Source organism: Triticum dicoccoides, chromosome 3B (genome assembly GCF_002162155.2).
Source record: "Triticum dicoccoides isolate Atlit2015 ecotype Zavitan chromosome 3B, WEW_v2.0, whole genome shotgun sequence".
In the NCBI taxonomy this organism is placed as follows: Eukaryota; Viridiplantae; Streptophyta; class Magnoliopsida; order Poales; family Poaceae; genus Triticum; species Triticum dicoccoides.
Window position 1 is genome coordinate 712,672,868 of NC_041385.1, and position 19,069 is coordinate 712,691,936.

General features: G+C 46.8%; 1 protein-coding gene across 2 annotated transcripts in view; it reads left to right on the forward strand.

Moving 5' to 3' along the window:
• Positions 1–18,638: 18,638 nt before the first annotated feature.
• The window catches only part of LOC119278042 (general transcription and DNA repair factor IIH subunit TFB1-3-like), a 9,452-nt gene continuing 9,021 nt past the window's right edge, over positions 18,639–19,069 (forward strand). For both annotated transcript variants that reach the window (XR_005137464.1, XM_037559390.1), the window contains exon 1: positions 18,639–19,069. Coding sequence is in view for 1 of the 2 variants with exons in the window: in XM_037559390.1 (XP_037415287.1) it covers positions 18,996–19,069 (74 nt within the window). In the remaining variant the exon portion in view is untranslated.

Consider the following 19,069-nt stretch of genomic DNA (forward strand, 5'->3'; position numbering starts at 1 on the left):
CACAATGTCTTAATTGTATACCAAACTCATAACTCAGATATTCATCTCTATGATCATATCATAGACATTTTATCCTCTTGTCACGATGATCTTCAACTTCACTCTGAAATTACTTGAACCTTTCAATAATTCAGACTTGTGTTTCATCAAGTAAATATACTCAGCATCTACTCAAACCATATGTGAAGTAAGAACATAACGACATCCACTGCGTGCCTCAACACTCATTGGACTGCACACATCAAAATGTATTACTTCCAACAAGTTGCTTTCTTGTTCCATTTCACTGAAAATGAGGCCTTTCAGTCATCTTGCCCATGTGGTATGATTTGCATGACTCAAGTGATTCAAAATCAAGTGAGTCCAAACGATCCATCTGCATGGAGTTTCTTCATGCGTATATACCAATAAACATGGTTCGCATGTCTCAATCTTTTCAAAAATGAGTGAGTCCAAAGATCCATCAACATGGAGCTTCTTCATGCGTTTTATACCAATATGACTCAAATGGCAGTGCCACAAGTATGTGATATTATCATTACTATCTTATATCTTTTGGCATGAACATGTGTATCACTACGATCTAGATTCAATAAACCATTCATTTTAGGTGCAAGACCATTGAAGGTATTATTCAAATAAACAGAGTAACCATTATTCTCCTTAAATGAATAACCGTATTGTGATAGACATAATCCAATCATGTCTATGCTCAACGCAAACACCAAATAATTATTATTTAGGTTTAACACCAATCTCGATGGTAGAGGGAGTATGCGATGCTTGATCACATCAAGCTTGGAAACACTTCCAACACATATCGTCATCTCACCTTTAGCTAGTCTCCGTTTATTCCGTAGCCTTTTATTTCGAGTTACTAACACTTAGCAACTGAACCGGTATCTATTACCATGGTGCTACTAGGAGTACTAGTAAACTACACATCAATATAATGTATATCCAATATACTTTTGTCGACCTTGCCAGCCTTCTCATCTACCAAGTATCTAGGGTAGTTCTGCTTCAGTGACCGTTCCCCTCATTACAGAAGCACTTAGTCTCGGGTTTGGGTTCAACCTTGGGTTTCTTCACTAGAGCAGCAACTGATTTGACATATCATGAAGTATCCCTTCTTGCCCTTGCCCTTCTTGAAACTAGTGGTTTCACTAACCATCAACAATTGATGCTCCTTCTTGATTTTCACTTTCGCGGTGTCAAACATCGCGAATATTTCAAGGATCATCATATCTATCCCTGATATGTTATAGTTCATCACGAAGCTCTAGTAGCTTGGTGGCAATGACTTTGGAGAAACATCACTATCTCATCTGGAAGATTAACTCCCACTCGATTCAAGTGATTGTTGTACCCCAGACAATCTAAGTACAATCTCAACGATTGAGCTTTTCTCCCTTAGTTTGTAGGCTAAGAAACTCGTCAGAGGTCTCATACCTCTTGACGTGGGCACTAGCCTGAAATCCCAATTTCAGCCCTTGGAACATCCCATATGTTCCGCGACGTTTCAAAAACGTCTTCCGTGCAACAATTCTAAACCGTTTAATATTACTGAACTATCATGTAGTCAAAAAAACGTGTATGTCAAATGTTTGCAACATCCACATACGACGTTCGAGGTTCAGCACACCGAGCGGTGCATTAAGGACATAAGCCTTCTGCGCAGCAATGAGGACAATCCCCAGTTTACGGACCCAGTCTGCATAATTTCTACTATCAACTTTCAGCTAAATTTTCTCTAGGAACATATTTAAAACAGTAGAACGAAAGCGCAAGCTATGACATAATTTGCAAATTCCTTTTGACTATGTTCATGATAACTAAGTTCATCTAATGAACTCCCACTCAGATAGACATCCCTCTAGTCATCTTAAGTGATACATGATCCGAGTCAACTAGACTGTGTCCGATCATCACGTGAGACGGACTAGTCATCATCGGTGAACATCTTCATGTTGATCGTATCTACTATACGACTCATGCTCGACCTTTCGGTCTCTTGTGTTCCAAGGCCATGTCTGTACATGCTAGGCTCATCAAGTCAACCTAAGTATTTCGCATGTGTAAATCTGGCTTACACCCGTTATATGTGAATGTTAGAATCTATCACACCCGATCATCACGTGGTGCTTCGAAGCAACGATCTTTCGCAACGGTGCACAGTTAGGGGGAACACTTTCTTGAAATTATTATGAGGGATCATCTTATTTACTACAGTCGTTCTAAGCAAATAAGATGCATAAACATGATAAACATCACATGCAATCAAATAGTGACATGATATGGCCAATATCATTTTGCTCCTTTTGATCTCCATCTTCGGGGCTCCATGATCATCATCGTCATCGGCATGACACCATGATCTCCATTATCATGATCTCCATCATCGTGTCTCCATGAAGTTGTCTCGCCAACTTATTACTTCTGCTACTATGGCTAACGGTTTAGCAATGAGGTAAAGTAATTACATGGCGTTATTCACTGACACGCATGTCATACAATAAAGACAACTCCTATGGCTCCTGCCGGTTGTCATACTCATCGACATGCAAGTCGTGATTCCTATTACAAGAATATGATCAATCTCATACATCACATATATTTCATTCATCACATCCTTCTTGGCCATATCACATCACACGGCATATGCTGCAAAAACAAGTTAGACGTCCTCTAATTGTTGTTGAAAGTTTTTACGTGGCTGCTATAGGTTTCTAGCAAGAACATTTCTTACCTACGCCAAAACCACAACGTGATATGCCAGTTGATATTTACCCTTCATAAGGACTCTTTTCATCTAATCTGATCCGACTAAAGAGGGAGAGACTGGCACCCGCTAGCCACCTTATGCAACAAGTGCATGTCAGTCGGTGGAACCTGTCTCACGTAAGTGTACATGTAAGGTCGGTCTGGGCCGCTTCATCCCACAATACCGTCGAAACAAGATAGGACTAGTAACGGTAAGCATACTGAACAAAATCAACGCCCACAACAACTTGTGTTCTACTCGTGCATAGAATCTACGCAATAGACCTAGCTCATGATGCCACTGTTATAGCAGAAATTCAAAATTTTCTACGCATCACCAAGATCAATCTGTGGAGAGACTAGCAACGAGAGAGAGGGGAGTGCATCTTCATACCCTTGAAGATCGCGATGCGGAAGCGTTACAAGAACGCGGTTGGTGGAGTCATTCACGAAGCGATTCAGATCGCGACCGAATCCGATCTAAGCACCAAACAACGGTGCCTCCGCGTTCAACACACGTACAGCCCGGGGACGTCTCCTCCTTCTTGATCCAGCAAGGGGAGAGGAGAAGTTGAGGGAGAACTCCGACAACACGACGGCATGGTGGTGATGGAGCTCGTGGTTCTCCAGCAGGGCTTCGCCAAGCACTACGGAGGAGGAGGAGGTGTTGGAGGAGGGAGGGGCTGCGCCAGGGGAAGGGTGTGGCTGCCCTCTCTCTCCCTCACTATATATAGGGGAAGGGAGGAGGAGGAGGCGCCCTAGGGTTCCCTAGGGGAGGGCGGCGGCCACAGGGGAAACCCTAGATGGGTTTGGGCGCCCCCATCCCCTAGGAAACTTGCCCCCCAAGCCGGGAGGGGCGGCTGCCCTAGGGGTGGCGCCCCCACCTCTCCTGGTTACGTGAGATGGGGTGGGAGGGGCGCTCAGCCCCTTAGTGGGCTGATGTGCCCTCTCCCCTTGGCCCATAAGGCCCCCCAACGCTTGTCGGGGCCTCTGAAACCCCTTTCGGACACGCTGGTCATCACCTGATACCCCCGGAACAATTTCCAGACTCCAATACCCTTCGTCCAATATACCGATCTTCACCTCCGGACCATTCCGGAGCTCCTCGTCATGTCCGAGATCTCATCCGGGACTCCGAACAACCTTCGGTAACCACATACTATTTCCCATAACAACTCTAGCGTCACCGAACCTTAAGTGTGTAGACCCTATGGGTTCGGGAACCATGCAGACATGATCGAGACGTTCTCCGGTCAATAACCAACACCGGGATCTGGATACCCATGTTGGCTCCCACATGTTCCACGATGATCTCATCGGATGAACCACGATGTCAAGGATTCAAGCAATCCCGTATGCAATTCCCTTTGTCAATCGGTATGTTACTTGCCCGAGATTCGATCGTCGGTACCCCAATACCTCGTTCAATCTCGTTACCGGCAAGTCACTTTACTCATTTCATAATGCATGATCCCGTGACTAACTACTTAGTCACATTGAGCTCATTATGATGATGCATTACCGAGTGGGCCTAGAGATACCTCTCCGTCATACGGAGTGACAAATCCCAGTCTCGATTCGTGCCAACCCAACAGACACTTTCGGAGATACCTGCAGTGCACCTTTATAGCCACCCAGTTACGTTGTGACGTTTGGCACACCCAAAGTATTCCTACGGTATCCGGGAGTTGCACAATCTTATAGTCTAAGGAAATGATACTTGACATTAGAAAAGCTTTAGCAAACGAACTACACGATCTTGTGCTATGCTTAGGATTGGGTCTTGTCCATCACATCATTCTTCTAATGATGTGATCCCGTTATCAACGACATCTAATGTCCATGGTCAGGAAACCATAACCATTTATTGATCAACGAGTTAGTCAACTAGAGGCTCACTAGGGACATATTGTGGTCTATGTATTCACACATGTATTACGGTTTCCAGTTAATACAATTATAGCATGAACAATAGACAATTATCATGAACAAGGAAATACAATAATAACCATTTTATTATTGCCTCTAGGGCATATTTCCAACAAAAGGCCTGCACTTGCTTCCCACGCTGCAATAAAAAAATTGCATCAAGTACTCTAGTTTGCAATGGACTAGATAGGACGCTCCTGGAATGAGAGTCTCCAAAGTACTCGTGGATAGCCCCAAAAGTATTAAGAGTTTTTATCATTTATGTCACTAGTTGTGTCACACTACTTAGTTTTGCCATTAGAAGTAACAATTGCTAAAAAATGCTATCGTTGCGTGAGATGCTTGCTCAAAAATGCCATTAGATATCTAAACAATGCCATTGTTTCATTATATGTTTGCTCAAAAATGCCATTATATATTGTTAATGTCAGGTCAAACTCATTGACCAAGTTATACGAAGAAAATGCCCCTATTCCCACATGTCAGCTCTCTCTATCTCACGATGATAAGTGTGGACCCCACTCGTCGGGAGTAAGAAAGCGAATAGTTTTAGACGAAAACAGGAGTATTGTTGGGATCAAGTGAAATCCACACTTTATTGTAGTGCGACAGAAGGAGAGCTGACATGTTGGTCTATAGGTATTTTGGTCATTATAACATGGCAAACGAGATTTGAGCTAATAGTAATGGTGTTTAGTGGCATTTTTGAGCATGCGCCTAACAAAGCGATGGTATTTTTGAGTAGCAGAAATTTCTAGTGGCAAAACTGAGTAGTGAGACGCAACCAATGGCATAAATGATAAAAACCCAAGTATTAAATAGCGGTTATGACAAACTGCAGCTGAAGCTTTATCATGTTAAATTACTGCATGTGATGCCTCTTCGAACACTGTAGCGTTGAGATAGCACACTATTTTAAACTATGATATGACAATGGAGAGCGCCCTCAAGACCGGCCCAACAGGAGGTACAAATGCAAGTTTAAAAAATGTTTATGAATTCAAAAAATGATTGCCGACTTGAAGAAAAAAATGTTGGCAATATATATATTTTTTAGATGAACAGGTGTGCTTTTTTACGTTCTTCCCTAACAACAAACATTCCCTGTAACTACGCAAGGACTATATCTCGCTTGTACCAAGATTTTCTCTCTTCCCGCTTTAAAACTTTTCATGTAGTGTACAATGCTGGACCAGCCCATTTCTAGCTTTTGTTTACACTTGCTCGCATGCTGTTTCGTGTGTTCGCTGCTGCGGTCTTATTTGTTTTTTCTTCTTTTTCGTTTCATTTCTTTTTCTCAAACATATATTTTGATGTAAAAAAATTCCTTACACGTTATGCATTTTTCTTATATATCATGAAACATTTTTATATAAATTTTTAATATTTTTAAATGCATGATCAACCATTTTTGAAATACTTTTTTGATGTCTACTAGTTTCCATACATCTTGCACACTTTTTTCATACACCAGCAAAAAAAATTATGCACGTTCAACACTTTCTCAATATATGATTAACATGTTTTTAAACATATTTTTTGATGTCTACTTTTTAATATACATTGTGCATTTCTCATATACATAAGGAACATTTTGTTATACCAGTTTAACATTTTTTTAATACATTATGATCATTTTTATACAAAAATATATGTTTGATGTCTAGTTGTTTTCATACACATTGTACATTTTTTAAATACATGAATAACATTTTTTAAATACTTGTTTGATGTCTACTTTTTTTCATATACATCCATACTTTTTTATATATGTTTATCATTTTTTTTGATGCATTATTATTATTATTACTGGAAATGTCAGTACACTTCTTGAAACACACAACCATTTTTAAAGAATTCCACAAACATTATTTTAAATTTTATCAACATTTTTTAAAATTACGCTAACATTGTTATTATACTGTGGTAAAAAAATGAATGCCATATAATTGAACTGGCGTCGCCACCGGGAGGCAGAAACCCTAACCGCCTTTTTCTTGGGAGAAGAAACAAAGGAGGGGTGGGGGGAGGTAGACAGAGGAGCTACATTCTTTATTTTTGCGTACATGCTAGCTATCACTGTACGCACGGTAGCTGTCGGTGTCAAAACCGGCGGATCTCGGGTAGGGGGTCCCGAACTGTGCGTCTAGGCGGATGGTAACAGGAGACAAGGGACACGATGTTTTTACCCAGGTTCGGGCCCTCTCGATGGAGGTAAAACCCTACTCCTGCTTGATTAATATTGATGATATGGGTAGTACAAGAGTGGATCTACCACGAGATCAGAGAGGCTAAACCCTAGAAGCTAGCCTATGGTATGATTGTTGTTCGTCCTACGGACTAAAACTCTCCGGTTTATATAGACACCGGAAAGGGCTAGGGTTACACAGAGTCGGTTACAATGGGAGGAGATCTTCATATCGAATCGCCAAGCTTGCCTTCCACGCCAAGGAAAGTCCTATCCGGGCACGGGACGAAGTCTTCAATCTTGTATTTTCATAGTCCGGGAGTCCGGCCAAAGGTCATAGTCCGGCCATCCGGACACCCCCTAATCCAAGACTCCCTCAGTAGCCCCCGAACTAGGCTTCAATGACGACGAGTCCGGTGCGCAAATTTGTCTTCGGCATTGCAAGGCGGGTTCTTCTCCAAATCCCATGTACCCGTCGAATAGTGTCCGGCTTCCAGTGCATGCTGTACTCCTCAACTTCTGTGCCCAATAATGACCATCTTCCACGTGTCAAATGAATGCGAAAAGCCAGGGAGTTTTTTCATTCACCCCCTAGCCACGTGAACGAGCTGCCCATAAAAGAGACGGGGATTTAGATCCAGCCCACACCATCTTCCCTCCGCGAGCCTTCATCAGAGCGCCTTCGACAGGGATCCATTCCACCATGGTCGGTCGGTGCAGCTCCTCCTCTCGCCTCTCCAGCCCTCGGCCCGGAGATTGGGGGCGGTGTTCCGTCCCGCATAGCAAGCTAGTAGTGCTTCAGTCCAAGGGGCTTCTTCCCCCAGCATATATGGTCCCGGTTCGAGCCGGGATTGTCACCTATAGTGACGGAGAGCAGGCGGAGAGCATCCCCAATCCCTCCCGAGGAGAGCGGGTGTGCCTAGTCCCTTACTTAATAAGAGGACTCGGATTTCCAATTCATCCGTTTCTCCGAGGGCTACTGGAGTTCTACGGCCTTCAGCTACACAACCTCACACCTGCCTCCATACTGCATATCGCAGGCTTCGTGGCCCTCTGCGAGCTGTTCTTGGGCGTTGAGGCCCATTTCGCGTTGTGGAAGAGGTTGTTCTACCTCGTGCCCCGCTCTCAGGAGGGGTCTATTTATCAAGTGGGCGGAGCCGAACTATGCCGCATCGCTTGGACCAGATATCTATCCGGTACCCCAAAGAGGTCGTCCGAGGACTGGCCTTCAGAGTGGTTCTATATAGATGACGTCCCCCTGCCGGACCCTATACGGATCGGCCTCCCTGAGTTCAATAATGCTCCGTTGAAGAAGCGCCTGAGCTGGCGCCCGCGGAACCCTCAGAGGGAAACTGACAGGGACGTCCTTTACCTGATGAACCGGATAAGGTTGTTGGCTCATTCCGGACTGCCCATGATCAAGGTCATGGCCATATGCATTACGCGAGGGGTGCAGCCGCTTCAATACAGAGGCCACCCCATGTGGAATTTCAACGGGGAGGACGATGCCACCTGGTGCGGTCGTAAGGGGCCGGATTCGGCCGCCACTTTAACGCGAATCTTATCCGCTTTGTACAAGGGAGAAGAAGAGGAATTCCTCCGTGTCAACCCAGAGGGCGGATTCTCCATGTACAATCCTCCAAGTTGGGTGAGCGAACTCTTTCACTTGCCTACCTGTTTTCAAATTCCCATGGTTAAGTATTTAATCTAGCAATTGCAACGCAGGAGCTGCGCCAGACCGTGAAGGAAATGAAGAGCCCCCCTCCACAATCCGAGGACCCGGAACGGGCCCTCGACCCGGACTCCCAGGAGGACCCGGACCTATGTGTGGAGCTAATTGATGGGGTGTTTCATCAGTTAAGTAAGGACAACACCTTAGTGGCCATTACGGCCGATTATCCCGGACTACTTCCAGCCTCAAAGGTGACCGAGATCAAAGTCCCAGTACTCTTCGGAGGATCCATCCATGCTCATTTTGATTGTCATAAACCAATAGTGTTTCATTTTGCAGGGGAAATCCTCGCGGCGGAGGGACGAGCCCGCGGTGGGTAGTCAACAAGGGCCGTCGAAGCCAGGCGGGACAAAAAGAAGTGTGGACCGGATCGAGACTCCGGTGCAACGGTACGGCGCGCAATTTTAACATCTAGGGTTTATGCCCTCGAGTCGCGCTAACGCTCATGCTTTCCTCGGGAAAAACAGCGCCCGCTGGACTATATCTACCGGCCAGGCTTCAAGGCCGGATCCGGAAGCGGAGGCGAACATGGGGCGCGCATCGGACGTTCCTCCGACAGAGGACGCGGACGGGCTATCTGCCACCAATTCAGAGGTGGAGAGTGTCATGAACCACAGGCGTCGCCGGACTGTTCTTCGCGACGCATGTTTTTCCCAAGAGGCGTTGGACGCCTTTAATACGGGAGATGCGTATCTCCGTGCCGCTCAAAATGGTCTAGCCAGAGCCACAGAGCAGTATGTGAAAGACATACGGGTAAGTAAGTCCGATGGTTATATATATCAGTAGCCCCCGAGACTTGAAGCAGTTAAGATAACTGATTTAAGGATCATATGAAATGCAGGATCTTACAAAGAAGAATACGCAATTGTCCCAGGAGCTGGAAGAGTGCAAGGCTCAACTTGAGGCCGCACTGGCCGCTTCGGAGAGTACCAAGGGGACACCCTCAGGTAATATATGCTTCGAAAGATAATTCTGCTGAGACGTGCGGCATGTGTGCAATTCTGAAAATAACGGTGCAGATAGGGCCGGAGTGAATCCGGACGAGCAACAACTCCTGCGCCAGTTGAGGGACGGCGAGAGCGTGCTGACGAGGGTGAGGCAGGAGAAGAACAAGCTTCAAGACGCCAACACCCAGCTGGGCGAGGAACTAAAGAATGTTCGTGCTCAGCTGTCTGATTCTGTAAAGGAGAATCAACGACTTCGGCACGGCATTTTTAATAAGTGCTTAAACGAATCTTCAAAAAAGAGTTCAGCGAGGAAGTCGACTGACAGGGCTATGTCCGCAGGTATGCTGACAGGTCGGCCGGGTGAGGAAATGCCCGGTTCTGCGGGGGACCTTCTTCCCGAACTGTTGCGGCTGCACGAACAAGTTCGGCAGGTGATGCAGGGCGCCTTCCAGGCGTTGTGGCCATCCCTCTCCATGCCCGAAGGCCTTGGAGAGCTTGCTGAGAAGCTGAAGGGAGTGCGGCAGTGCTTCCGATTATGGAAGATATCGGCCTGCCGTCAAGGTGCCAGGGAGGCCTGGGCCATGGTGAAGACGCGGTACACGAAGGCTGACCCAAACCACATGGCCAAGGTCGGCCCTATGGGGCCCGACGGGAAAGAGATCCCTGTCAGTTTAGTGTACAGCCAGGTAGAGCTGGCCGCCAAGTATTCCCAGCAGGACTGTAAATTAGACAGCCTGTTGGATAGTATTGAAGAAGAATATACCCAGTCAAATTGACTATGTAATTTTAAAATGGCATGTATGATGCCTTCTAGCCGGATTGTAGATCGTTTGTCAGTGCGGACCTTTTCGCTTCAACCTCCTGGACCCGATAGTACGGAGTGTGTTCGAATACCCTCTCGGTTATGTAAGAACTGGGGCATGCATGGAGACCAGGCGTAGGGGTCATAAGTGCTTTAGCAGATAAGTGCCCAACTAGTTATGTTATATTACATGGTTAGTAAGAAACATCTTCCAGGGAGAATAGTTCCGTTAAGGGTTCCTTTCCCTGGGAGGCATGCCCTAAAGTGCATGTCCGGACTGCGAAAAAGCAGAAAAGCATCTGGGGGCAGATAAATAAATAAGTGAAAAGTCATCTTTTATTTCACCGACCGAATATTCCCTTAAGAATGCTAGCTTTCGGCTTCACCCAGTCTAAGGTACACGTCCGGCTGACCCGGCAGTAACAATCGCAGAGGTGCTCCCTTTACCACCTAGCCGTACAAACGGGAACGTAGGGGTAAGCACAGGAGCCAGACAACCCAGCTTGGCCAAAACTTAAGTCATATCGATGCATATAATGGTGCATAAAAGGTTCATGCGGAAGTGTCACGCATGTTTTGGGCCTGAAGCCCGTGTGTATAAGCTTCTGATAAAGAAGCCCCCAGGTATAATGAGAGCGGATAGCGCGTCAATTATGCGCGAACAAATCGCGCAAGCAAGCCCCTAAAGGCTTGGAAGAAGGAAGGGAGGAAAGAGGAGAAAAATACCAGGCAGCTAAAAATAAAAAAAGGAAGGTGACAAAGGAAGGAGACGAACACAGAGTCCGGCGCTAGGCGTAGAATCTTCATAGGCGTGCTGCGTTCCATGGGTTTGGCTCGAGTCGGTTGTCCGATGCATTTCGCAGACGGTACGCTCCACCAGTCAGGACTTGGTCGATTATGAAGGGACCCTCCCACTTTGGGCTTGAGTTTGTCCTTTTTCTTGTCCGGCAGGCGTAGAACTAGTTTGCCAACATTGTAAGTTTTGGCCCGTACTTCTCTGCTTTGATATCTTCGAGCCTGCTGTTGATAGAATGCGGAACGGGCCTTTGCAACGTCGCGCTCCTCTTCCAATGCGTCCAAGCTGTCCTGCCGATCGAGCTCGGCTTCTCTCTCTTCGTACATGCGCACGCGAGGTGAGTCATGAATTATGTCGCACGGCAGGACCGCCTCTGTGCCATATACCATAAAGAATGGTGTGAATCCGGTAGTGCGATTTGGCGTGGTCCGCAGCCCCCAGAGTACGGAGTCAAGCTCCTTTACCCAGTGCATGTTGGATTTTGTAAGGGATCGCACTAATCTGGGTTTGATGCCGCTCATGATTAGACCGTTGGCCCGCTCGACTTGACCGTTAGTTTGTGAGTGATAGATTGAAGCGTAATCGATCTTAATGCCCATGTCTTTGCACCAGAGTTTAACTTCATCGGCCGTGAAGTTTGTGCCGTTGTCAGTAATGATGTTGTGGGGGACGCCGTAACGGTGTACAACCCCGGATATGAAGTCTATCACCGGTCCGGATTCGGCCGTCTTAACGGGCTTGGCCTCTAGCCATTTGGTGAATTTATCCACCATGACCAGTAGATATTTTTGCTTGTGGGTTCCTCCTTTAAGGGGTCCCACCATGTCAAGCCCCCAGACCGCAAAAGGCCAGGTGATGGGTATGGTTTGTAGGGCGGTAGGTGGCATGTGGCTTTGATTAGCGAATAGTTGGCAGCCGACGCATTGTTGGACTAAGTCCTGAGCGTCTGCCCGGGCCGTCGGCCAATAGAATCCGGTACGGAAGGCCTTGCTCACAAGGGCTCGGGCTGCAGCGTGGTGCCCGCTGAGTCCGGCGTGAATTTCCGCCAGAAGGTTCCGCCCTTCCTCTTCGGAGATACATCTTTGAAGGACTCCGGTGGTGCTTTTCCTATAAAGGTCTCCTTCGTGGACTTTATAGGCTTTAGATCGCTGCACTATGCATCGTGCCTCATTTTGGTCCTCGGGGAGTTCCTGCCTAGTTAAGTAGGCTATGAATGGTTCTGTCCACGGGGCAATTACTGCCATTATTACGTGGGCTGAGGGTGTGACTTCATTGAAGGAGTCTTTCGTTGTGTCAGGGTGTTCGGGGTCAGGTGATGCGGCTTGATCCGGATTGTTAATTCCGGGGTTCCCCTTCCCACTGTACGAATGGCTTAAATAGCCTTTCCAGGAAAATGTTGGGGGTACTGCATCGCGTTTTGCGCCGATGCGTGCCAAGATGTCTGCTGCCTGATTATTTTCCCGGGCTATATGGTGGAATTCCAGTCCTTCGAACCGGGCTGACATATTTAGGACGACGTTGTGATAGGCTGCCATTTTTGGATCTTTGGCGTCGAAGTCTCCATTTATTTGGGATATTGCGAGGTTCGAATCCCCACGCACCTCTAGGCGTTGAATGCCCATGGAGACTGCCATCCGGAGGCCATGAAGAAGGGCCTCGTATTCGGCTGCATTGTTGGAGTCTGTATACATTATCTGGAGTACATATTGGATTGTATCTCCTGTTGGGGACATCAGGACGACGCCAGCCCCCCAGACCCGCCAGCATTTTAGAGCCGTCAAAGTGCATGGTCCAGTTGGAATATGTGTCGTACTCTTTAGGGAGTTCGGCTTCAGTCCATTCAGCGACGAAGTCGGCCAAGGCTTGCGACTTGATGGCTCGCCGTGGCTTATATGTTATGTCGAACGGAAGGAGCTCAATGGCCCATTTGGCAATCCGGCCCGTTGCATCGCGGTTGTTTATGATATAGTTAAGAGGTACTTCGGAGGCTACTATTATCGAACACTCTTGAAAGTAGTGACGTAGCTTCCGGGACGCCATGAACACTTCGTATGCTATTTTTTGGTAGTGCGGGTACCGGGACTTGCATGGAGTGAGGACAGTGGACACGTAGTACACTAGTTTCTGGACAAGGAATTTGTGTCCGTCCGTTTCTCGTTCGACGACGAGGACTGCGCTTACAACTTGGTGAGTTGCCGCGATGTATAACAACATAGGTTCGCCGATGTTCGGCGCGACCAGGATAGGGTTTGTTGCCAGTATGGCTTTTATGTCTTCAAGTCCGGCCGTGGCGGCATCCGTCCACTCGAAGTGTTCGGTGCGCCGGAGGAGGAGGTAAAGGGGTAATGCCTTTTCCCCCAAGCGGGAGATGAAGCGGCTTAGGGCCGCCACACATCCCCTCAACTTTTGTATTTGCTTGAGATCTTTTGGAGTATCCAATTGTGACAGAGCTCGGATCTTGGCTGGGTTTGCTTCAATTCCTCTACCGAATACAATGAAGCCCAGGAGCTTTCCGGCTGGTACGCCAAAAACGCATTTTTCCGGGTTAAGCCTAATGTCATACGTTCGGAGGTTATCGAACGTGAGCCTCAAGTCGTCTATCAGAATTTCGACGTGTTTGGTTTTGACGACCACGTCATCTATGTATGCTTCAACAGTTTTGCCGATCTGGTTGGCCAGACATGTCTGAATCATGCGCTGATATGTTGCGCCGGCGTTTTTGAGCCCGAAGGGCATTGTGTTGAAGCAGAATGGGCCGTATGGGGTGATGAATGCCATTGCGGCTTGGTCTGACTCTGCCATCTTGATTTGGTGGTAACCAGAGTATGCATCGCGGAAACACAATGAATCGTGTTCTGCAGTGGCGTCAATGATTTGATCAATGCGGGGGAGGGGGAAGGGATCCTTTGGGCAGGCCTTATTTAGGTCTTTGAAATTGACGCATAGGCGCCAGGATTTGTCCTTCTTTGGTACCATTACCAGGTTTGCCAGCCAGTCCGGATGTTTTATATCTCTGATGAATCTGGCTTCCAATAGTTTGGCTAGCTCCTCTCCCATGGCTTGTCTCTTAGGTTCGGAGAAACGCCGAAGAGTCTGCTTAACGGGTTTGAACCCTTTTAAGATGTTCAGGCTGTGCTCGGCCAGCCTGCGTGGGATTCCTAGCATGTCTGAAGGATGCCAGGCAAAAATGTCCCAATTTTCGCGTAGGAATTCTCTTAGTGCGGCGTCGACGTCAGGGCTCAGTTGTGCCCCGATGGAGGCCGTTTTTGTAGTGTCCGTTGGATGGACTTGGAACTTGACTATTTCGTATGCCGGCTTGAAGGAGGTGGATTTGGATCTTTTGTCGGGTACCATGTCGTCCTTGTCCACCGTGGAGCGCAACACAGTTAGTTCCTCGGCCGCCAAGGCTTCGGATAGTGCCTCGAGGGCTAGTGCGGCTGTCTTGTTTTCGGCGCAGAGCGCTATGTCCAGATCGCTGGCAAGGGTGATTATTCCGTTGGGTCCGGGCATTTTGAGCTTCATGTACCTGTAATGGGGTATAGCTTGAAAAATTGTGAATGCTTCTCGCCCTAACAGAGCGTGGTATCCGCTGCTGAACGGGGCCACTTGAAATGTGACCTCCTCGAATCTGTAATTATCCGGCGTGCCGAACACTACATCCAGTGTGATTTTTTCTGAGCAGCACACTTCACGACTGGGGATTATTCCTCGGAAGGTTGTGTTGCTTCGCTCAATGCGGCTCCAGTCTATTTCCATTTTCCACAGGGTTTCTTCATATATGAGATTTAGTCCGCTGCCACCCTCCATGAGTACCTTTGTAAGCCGGAAGTCGTCCACTATCGGACTGAGGACCAGTGCGGCTGGCGCTCGGGCTGTCCGGAATTTAGGTTCGTCACTGGCGTTAAAGGTGTTAGCCGTGTCACTCCATGGGTTTATTGTTGCTACTTGGTAGACTTCGGTAAGGCTGCGGAGCGTTCGCTTTCTCGCATTGTTTGATGCGAAAGTCTCGAAGACTGTCGACACCGTACTGACGTTTGTGGGGTGGTGCTCTGCGGATTCTGGAGTTAGAAGCTCCTCGCCACTTCTGGCTACCTGCCGGAGTATCCAACACGCTCTAAGGCTATGAGTTGGTGTGACGCCCTCTGTATTATGAATTTTACAGGGTCCATTGAGCCATCCCTCCAGTACGGTTCCATACCCTGTAGAGGGTTTTTGTTTTTTGCTATTTGGCCTAGGTGCCTGGCGATAATGTGCCCTTTTGTTTTGGACTGGTATTGTATTCAGGGTCAGTTTGTCCCAGAATTTTGTTTTGGTTTTCCGGACGCTTTCTGTCGCACAATACTTTTGTACTATGGATGTCAAGTCGGCGAAGCGTGTAATTTCGCGGCGACTTATGGCGTTAAGGATTCCGGTGTCCGTGCAGTTATTGCAGAAGAACGAGATTGCATCTCCCTCGTGGCAGTCATGTATCCTGTTCATAACCAGGAGGAATCTGTCCCAGTAGTGATGCACTGATTCCCTGGGCTCTTGCCGAATTAGGGATAGATCCCTTATATTTGGGTGGGCGGGTGGCTTTAAATCCGGAACCTCGCCCGACATAAGGCTCAAGGGAAAAAGAGTTTCCAAACTCGGAAGCTTGTTTTCTTGGACGTTATTCAATGAATCAGGCCTGTTGCCTGACTTTAGGTTTAGGGTTTGGGCGACGTCCTCCCCTCCGCGGATGTCCGGCTTGGAGGGATCGGGAATCCGGACACATATGGTCCTTAGGATGGGCGAAGATTTGCCATATTGTTCCTCCACCACTTCAACGTGGTGGGTGACCTGGGGAGAGTCAATCTCTCTCGATCAGGTTTAAGCCCAATCTGGCCGTAATCTGTAGCGACTCCCAGGGAGGCGATGTGATCCAAGAGCTCGTTTAGGGAGGAGAGCTCCATCGGATCTAATTGCTCGGCAAATTCCGAGCTGACGTGGAGATTGCTTTCGATGACCCGAGAGGTCATCGTCGGCGTGGCGGTCGAACAGGCAGTCATCAAAAACCTGCCTAGCCGGAGAGTTTGACTGACAGCCAAAGCTCCTTTAGCAACAACGCCATCTTTAAAGACGGGGTGCGGCATCCTTCCTGACGGTGACGACACAGAGGAACTCTCAATGAAAGCACCAATGTCGGTGTCAAAACCGGCGGATCTCGGGTAGGGGGTCCCGAACTGTGCGTCTAGGCGGATGGTAACATGAGACAAGGGACACGATGTTTTTACCCAGGTTCGGGCCCTCTCGATGGAGGTAAAACCCTACTCCTGCTTGATTAATATTGATGATATGGGTAATACAAGAGTGGATCTACCACGAGATCAGAGAGGCTAAACCCTAGAAGCTAGCCTATGGTATGATTGTTGTTCGTCCTACGGACTAAAACTCTTCGGTTTATATAGACACCGGAGAGGGCTAGGGTTACACAGAGTCGGTTACAATGGGAGGAGATCTTCATATCGAATCGCCAAGCTTGCCTTCCACGCCAAGGAAAGTCCTATCCGGACACGGGACGAAGTCTTCAATCTTGTACCTTCATAGTCCGGGAGTCCGGCCAAATGTCATAGTCCGGCCATCCGGACACCCCCTAATCCAGGACTCCCTCAGTAGCTAAACTCAATAAACATTTTCACGTCATTATTACTGTTGTCTTTTCAGTTTTATCAGATCGGTGTCTACGTGGCTTGTACTATGATGTATATGATATAAATGAGACATATATTACCATGGAAAAAACACAGGAAAGTGCTTTATTTTTTTTCAGAATGATGTTACATATCGTGCAGTCTAGTTCAGTTTTTAACCGGAACCCCACTAAATTTCTGGTTCAATAAAAAAATCGGTTCTGATTCTGTCATTTCAGAAGACCGTTTTTTTTGAACCGGATTTTGGTTAAAAAATCGGTTCTATTCTGTCATTTCAGAAGACCGTATTTTCTTCTTTTTCAAAAAAAGGAAAAAGTCCAAAACAAACCTTGAATTGTACACGAAAGCTAAATCAAACACTGAACTTCTAATCCCTGAAATCAGCACACTGAACTATCTGATCCCGGTCTATTTTAAACCTTAGTGCATTCCCAAACAGGGATGGTGGCTGAACCCGGGATGGGTGGCTGCGGCCGACTGGGCCGGCCCATAAGGCAGGGGCGAAGCTTGTTCTTTTTGTTTTTTGCAACATTTTTTTCCGAACAGTGCTACATAAAAACGATGAAAAAGAAGACCCCTGCGAATCGATCTTGCGACCTCACGCTCTAGCCACTCTAATTGTTGGCTGTGGGTGACGTAAGTGTAGCACAAATATATTTAAACACACGCAGCGTGAAGATTTGAAAAACATTTTTTGTAATTGTTTGAAACATTTTCTTGAAAATTGTCAAAAATTTCGAAATCCGAATGTTCTAACAATCAAAAAACAATTTTTAAATTACTTTTTTCTAAATAAATGAAAAAAAATTGGAGTTACGAACAGTTTTTGAAAAAAAATATTTTTTAACACCTGAACCATTTTTAAAGCCCAGAACATTCTTTAAAGTGCGAACACATTTTGGTAAAAAAACAAAAATTGTTGAAAACATGAACAATTTTGAAACCTGAACAAAATTTTAAAGTTCAAACAAATTTTCCCATTTTAAATGTTGTTCAGTTTGCAAAATTTGTTGCCATTTTTCAACATATGTTTATCTTTGAAAATGTTCATGTTTTCAAAAACAAATTCACTTTTAAAATTTAGTTCAGGTTTCAATAATTGTTAGCGATCTGAAAATTTTATTCAGGTTTAAAAATGTTTCATGTATAAAAAATATTCAGGGATTTAAAAAATGGTTCACGTTTCAAAAATTGTTTGTGTTTGTTTTAAATCGTAATTCCAAAAAGTGTTAATTTTTTTGCAAACCATGTTTGGAACGGAAAAACTGTTTGTTCCTTTTAAGAATATCCGAAATTCAAAATTGTTGATTAGTTTCAAGAAAATTTTGAAAAAACCAAAATGTTTTTGAACCTCTATGCTAAGTAGTCTGGTTAAATACATCCGCGCTTCACATTTGTCACTAAAAATTATCTGCTGGGAGTGGCTATAGCACTAGTTCAGCAGTGCCAGATCGTAAGTTCGATTCCACCTGAGTATTGTGTTTTTGCTTTTTTTTTAGTTGAAAATCACGTTTCGCGTTTGGTGGGCCGGCCCAGTTGCCAACTATCCCAAGTTCGACCTGCTGCCACATCGAAAATCACTTCGAAAACGCGCTCAAGGTTTAAAATAGACCGGGATTTGATAGTTCGGTGTGCTGATTTCAGGAATTAGAAGTTTAGGGTTTAATTTAGTTTTCGTGTACGAGTTTAAGGTTTATTTTGGACTTTTTCAAAAAAAAAAACCGATCAGTTCGGTCTAACCAAACGCGACCTAGCTTTAGCCACGACATTGCCTTCTTATTTACGGACCAGTGCCACCGCCAACCCACACGTTCGCTCGGCCTCCTTTTCCCCTCGCCGTCCCTCCCTCGCTCAGACCGAAGAGCACCGCCGCCTCCCACCAGCATCTCCTTCCGCCGCCGCCGCCGCCGCCGCCTGACTCCCTCCTTGAGCCGGAGTCCCAGCTCCCCGCAGCGTCTCCTGTAGCTCCTGCAACGACTCCAGCCCCCGACTGCACGCGCGAAGCCCTCCTTCGAACTCGACATCGACACCAACCCTATCGGCACCGGCGCCGGCGAGGCGAGGCGACCATCCGGGTGTCACCTTCCCGAGGTTTGCGGGCGAATCCCTGTCTAGCTAGCTGCCCCGCCCTCTCCCTGCGCCGTTGAGCTCGAGGAGGAGGAGGCGATGGGGACCATGACGATCGGTGCCAAGTACAAGACCACGCTCAAGGACCCCGGCCACGGCGGCGTCCTCCGCAT